This window comes from Sprattus sprattus, assembly GCF_963457725.1.
Source record: "Sprattus sprattus genome assembly, chromosome: 11".
In the NCBI taxonomy this organism is placed as follows: Eukaryota; Metazoa; Chordata; class Actinopteri; order Clupeiformes; family Clupeidae; genus Sprattus; species Sprattus sprattus.
This window is the reverse complement of record NC_137909.1, coordinates 33,258,129-33,263,128: the sequence shown is the minus strand read 5'-3', so window position 1 is coordinate 33,263,128 and position 5,000 is coordinate 33,258,129. Positions and strand designations below refer to the sequence as shown.

General features: G+C 48.7%; 2 protein-coding genes across 2 annotated transcripts in view; both read right to left on the bottom strand.

Annotated features, from left to right (window-relative positions):
- LOC308372488 (calmodulin-like protein 4) overlaps window positions 1–186 on the bottom strand; it is a gene marked incomplete at both ends in the record, with an annotated part of 4,679 nt that extends 4,493 nt beyond the window's left edge. The window contains one exon of the mRNA XM_080847641.1: window positions 100–186. Within this exon, the coding sequence (XP_080703767.1) occupies window positions 100–186 (87 nt within the window). The remainder of the gene's footprint in view (window positions 1–99) is intronic.
- A 2,641-nt stretch (window positions 187–2,827) lies between these two features.
- The window catches only part of LOC308372487 (ceroid-lipofuscinosis neuronal protein 6-like), a gene marked incomplete at both ends in the record, with an annotated part of 3,587 nt that continues 1,414 nt past the window's right edge, over window positions 2,828–5,000 (bottom strand). Inside the window, 4 exons of the mRNA XM_080847640.1 lie at window positions 2,828–3,128; window positions 3,958–4,080; window positions 4,414–4,469; window positions 4,849–5,000. The exon at window positions 4,849–5,000 is cut by the window's right edge and continues 28 nt beyond it. Coding sequence (XP_080703766.1) covers window positions 2,828–3,128; window positions 3,958–4,080; window positions 4,414–4,469; window positions 4,849–5,000 — 632 coding nt within the window. The remainder of the gene's footprint in view (window positions 3,129–3,957; window positions 4,081–4,413; window positions 4,470–4,848) is intronic.

Genomic DNA, 5,000 nt, shown 5'->3' with positions numbered 1-5,000 from the left:
TATGGCCTAAACTTGTTTTACTATCTTAAGTTAAAATGTAAAGTTTAATGGAGTAATCATGTCTAAGATGGATCCAACTTAAGCATAGGTCCGCTTCACACCAGATGCGTTGCGTGTGCGCGAGATCCGCTTACCTGTGACTGTCACCTCGGCGCCATGTTTGAACAGGCTGCGTTTGCGAACCATCCATAGGTTTCCACAACTGATTCCTTTGAAACTAGAAGCACGGGGCAGATCACCACTGTTGTAATTGTCCAGGCAAAGTAGCGTTTTACGACAGACTAATTGTCCAGAACAACATACTAAAAGTCCTAAGAAATCCTAGTTGAGGAAATATGTTTGCTTATAATGCCAGGCAACAATACACCCCCAAAATGTATTTTATTTTATCAAAATGAAACTTTACATAATGAAAGTACCCATGAAAAGTAAAAACGTTTGTATTCCAAGTTTCTTTGAAAATGAATTTTAATATGCAAATGAGCTATACACTAATCGAATATGTCCAAAATACATCCAAATCGGCTTTATTTTTTCCTTTACTCCTACCACAATAATACTTTACATAGTAAAAGTATACATGAAAAGTAACTTTTTTTGAATTACAAGTTTCTTTTGAAATAATTTGAATATGCACATGAGCTCCACACTTGAATATGTATTGAATATGTCCTAATTTGCATAGGCAGAAACACCATTCATATGTATGACAAATACATCGGCCCAATCTTCATCCAATCATCCTACTGCCAATGGGAGATGGCAATGCTGCTTTTAGACTGGCCTCTAACCTGAAAACTGCCCGGCTTGGTAGAACCTGCCAGGGGTATGGTGTTTCTGCCTATGTAAATTGATTTAGTAATACAACCATCTTAGACGTTTGGTGTGCCATCTTTTTTAAAATATTGTTTTGCAAAACCCACCAACAAACGGAGAACGGTAAACCCTCGTGCTTATATGCGGCACATTCACAAATAAACAAAACATAAACAAACAGACGCAAGACGAGACACAAAACCACAGAAAGTCAAACGCTATGAAATATGACAATGTGATGTATGATTGTATCATAAATAAACCTATCATTTATGAGAAAAGACATGGATTTTGAGTGATTATTTTAAATAAAAGTGGCATGGTTAATGAACATATAAACTGTAAACAGACACAAACATAACACAAGCACAACACTAGCATCCAGGTGGCGGGTCACTCAGGTGCCCTGTCACACATAGGTAAGGTAGAAAACTGTTAATCATCTAGTCAAAATGCCACTATATTGAAACCCCCAGGATGAAATAGACGTAGAATGATTTTTACTCTACAAAAAGATTTGCCCACTCGCCAGTTTTAACTAAGTCGCTTCATCCTGTCGCCTGTCCTGGCCCCACACCAAACATGAATGATTGTGGTCATGTGGGTGTGTGCTGTGGTCATGTGGTCATGTGGGCGTGTGCTGTGGTCATGTGGGCGTGTGCTGTGATCATGTGGGCGTGTGCTGTGGTCATGTGGTCATGTGGTCATGTGGGCGTGTGCTGTGGTCATGTGGGCGTGTGCTATGGTCATGTGGGCGTGTGCTGTGGTCATGTGGTCATGTGCTGTGGTCATGTGGGCGTGTGCTGTGGTCATGTGGTCATGTGGGCGTGTGCTGTGGTCATGTGGGCGTGTGCTGTGGTCATGTGGGCGTGTGCTGTGGGCGTGTGGGCGTGTGCTGTGGTCATGTGGTCATGTGCTGTGGTCATGTGGGCGTGTGCTGTGGGCGTGTGCTGTGGTCATGTGGGCGTGTGCTGTGGTCATGTGGGCGTGTGCTGTGGTCATGTGGGCGTGTGCTGTGGGCGTGTGGGCGTGTGCTGTGGTCATGTGGGCGTGTGGGCGTGTGCTGTGGTCATGTGGGCGTGTGCTGTGGTCATGTGGTCATGTGGGCGTGTGCTGTGGTCATGTGGGCGTGTGCTGTGGGCGTGTGGGCGTGTGCTGTGGTCATGTGGGCGTGTGCTGTGGTCATGTGGGCGTGTGCTGTGGTCATGTGGGCGTGTGCTGTGGGCGTGTGGGCGTGTGCTGTGGTCATGTGGGCGTGTGCTGTGGTCATGTGGGCGTGTGGGCGTGTGCTGTGGTCATGTGGGCGTGTGCTGTGGTCATGTGGGCGTGTGCTGTGGTCATGTGGGCGTGTGCTGTGGTCATGTGGTCATGTGGGCGTGTGCTGTGGTCATGTGGGCGTGTGCTGGTGGCCAATCTGTCTCATCAGCTCCCTCTGGTGGCCAGTCTGTGTCATGAGCTCCCTCTAGTGGTCAGTCTGTCTCATGAGCTCCCTCTGGTGGCCAATCTGTCTCATCAGCTCCCTCTGGTGGCCAGTCTGTGTCATGAGCTCCCTCTAGTGGCCAGTCTGTGTCATGAGCTCCTCCAGTCTGTCTCATGAGCTCCCTCTGGTGGCCAGTCTATCTCATGAGCTCCCTCTAGTTGCCAGTCTGTCTCATGAGCTCCCTCTGGTGGCCAGTCTATCTCATGAGCTCCCTCTAGTTGCCAGTCTGTCTCATGAGCTCCAGTCTGTCTCATGAGCTCCAGTCTATCTCATGAGCTCCCTCTAGTTGCCAGTCTGTCTCATGAGCTCCAGTCTATCTCATGAGCTTCCTCTAGTTGCCAGTCGGTCTCATGAGCTCCAGTCTATCTCATGAGCTCCCTCTAGTTGCCAGTCGGTCTCATGAGCTCCAGTCTATCTCATGAGCTCCCTCTAGTTGCCAGTCGGTCTCATGAGCTCCAGTCTATCTCATGAGCTCCCTCTAGTGGCCAATCTGTGTGATGGAGGGAGGGGTGGGGAAGTCTAAATCCCCCATCAGCCCTGAGGGTCGGAGGATCCAGGAAGCTGGTGGCTCTGTCGGACGTGGAGTGTGTAGAAGGCCCAGGGCTCGGGCACGTACATGACCCCGGGGTACCGTCTCCGCAGGACGGGGTCGCCCCAGAGGAGGCCCGCCCACACCCCCACCAGGCCCAGCGCCACGGAGAAGCTGCTCAGCAGGAACAGCCCGTTGCTATCGGGAACCAACCCTCTGTGTTTCTGCTTCGTCACCATGGCAGCCATCGCAAACAACGTGAACGTGAAGAGAATGAAGATCTGGCCCTCTGTTATAAGGTACCTGTGAACAAGAAGAAGAGAATGAAGATCATGAGCGCCCTCTAGTGGCCTCTGTTATAAGGTACCTGTGGAGAAGAAGAGAATGAAGATCATGAGCGCCCTCTAGTGGCCTCTGTTATAAGGTACCTGTGGAGAAGAAGAGAATGAAGATCATGAGCGCCCTCTAGTGGCCTCTGTTATAAGGTACCTGTGGAGAAGAAGAGAATGAAGATCATGAGCGCCCTCTAGTGGCCTCTGTTATAAGGTACCTGTGGACAAGAAGAGAATGAAGATCATGAGCTCCCTCTAGTGGCCAGTCTGTGTAATGTGGGTGTGTGCTGCTACAAGGTACCTGTGGACAAGAACTAAAGAGCTTCAGTCTTATTTCCCCAAGCCCACTGACTGCCATATTTAGAACATGGAAAGGATTATGAACCCCAGTAATGAAAACAGAAGTCACGGTTAAATGTGGAACTGCTCAGAATGTGGAGTTCTTCAGTCGGTGTGAATGCTGGTTATTACTCTAGCACGTTATTAGTTATTATACAAATTAGTATTTAGATATTACACTAGTTAGTATTTTGTTATTATATTTGTTATTTCGTTTGTTTTCATTATCTGTGACATAAACGGGTGAGCAGAGTAAAAAATTCCTGTAACAAACATGTGTGGTAAAGGGTGTGTGTGAGCGAACGTGTGTGTGTGTGTTTGACAGAATATGTGTCTGGAGTGAATGTGTGTGTGCCTGAAGGAATAGGTGTGTGTGAGCGAATGAGTGTGTTCTGCATGTTCCACAGCTCCTAAACAAAATGGATGCTTCTGCTAATCTGCAGTCAAATGAATGGACTGACCAGTAATGGAGGGCACTAGGGCCCAGGAGCAGCCATGCTGAGAGGGGCATCCTCCTCCCCTCCCTGGAGTCAGTGAAGCAGCCGGTGAAATACAGGAACAGGACGAGGAAGAAGGGCACGCCCCTGAGGAAGAGGAAGAGGAGGAGTTACTGAAACAGGAAGAGGAGGAGTTACAGGAAGAGGAAGAGGAGGGGTTATTGAAACAGGAAGAGGAGGAGTTACTGGAACAGGAAGAGGAAGAGGAGGAGTGGTTACTGAAACAGGAAGAGGAGGAGTGGTTACTGAAACAGGAAGAGGATGAGTGGTTACTGAAACAGGAAGAGGAGGAGTGGTTACTGAAACAGGAAAGGGAGGAGTTACTGAAACAGGAGGAGGAGGAGTGGTTACTGAAAAAGGAAGAGGAGGAGTGGTTACTGAAACAGGAAGTAGGAAGAAACAGGAAGGGTAATCACTGACCACATGACACGACCAAGACCCTCATCAAAGTAAGACAGGAGCTCAAAAGAGTGAATCTATGAAACAAACAGAACAGTTCAAGGTCACTTCAGTACCGACCCTCACAGGCTGAATAAGGCACAGGACCGGGCCCGTAGGACCGCTGGGTTCTAGCATCTATCCACACACACACAAACACACACACACACACACACACACACACACACACACACACACACACACACACACACACACACACACACACTCAAGCACCACACACACACACACACACACACACACACACACACACACACACAAGCACCACACACACACACTCACACACACACACACACACACACACACACGCACACACACATACACACGCACACACACACACACACACACACACACACACACACACACACACACACACCGCTGGGTTCTTGGGTGAGGTACCAGTTTGTTGGCTGTGAGGTTCTGGATGATAGGGTTGTCTCGCACAGGAAGGTGTGACTGGTACCCACTCAGGATGAGGCGCTTGGTGATGGAGTCGCCCACCAGGTGGATGCTGGTTCCCATGACGAAGATGATGACACTCAGCTGCAGGA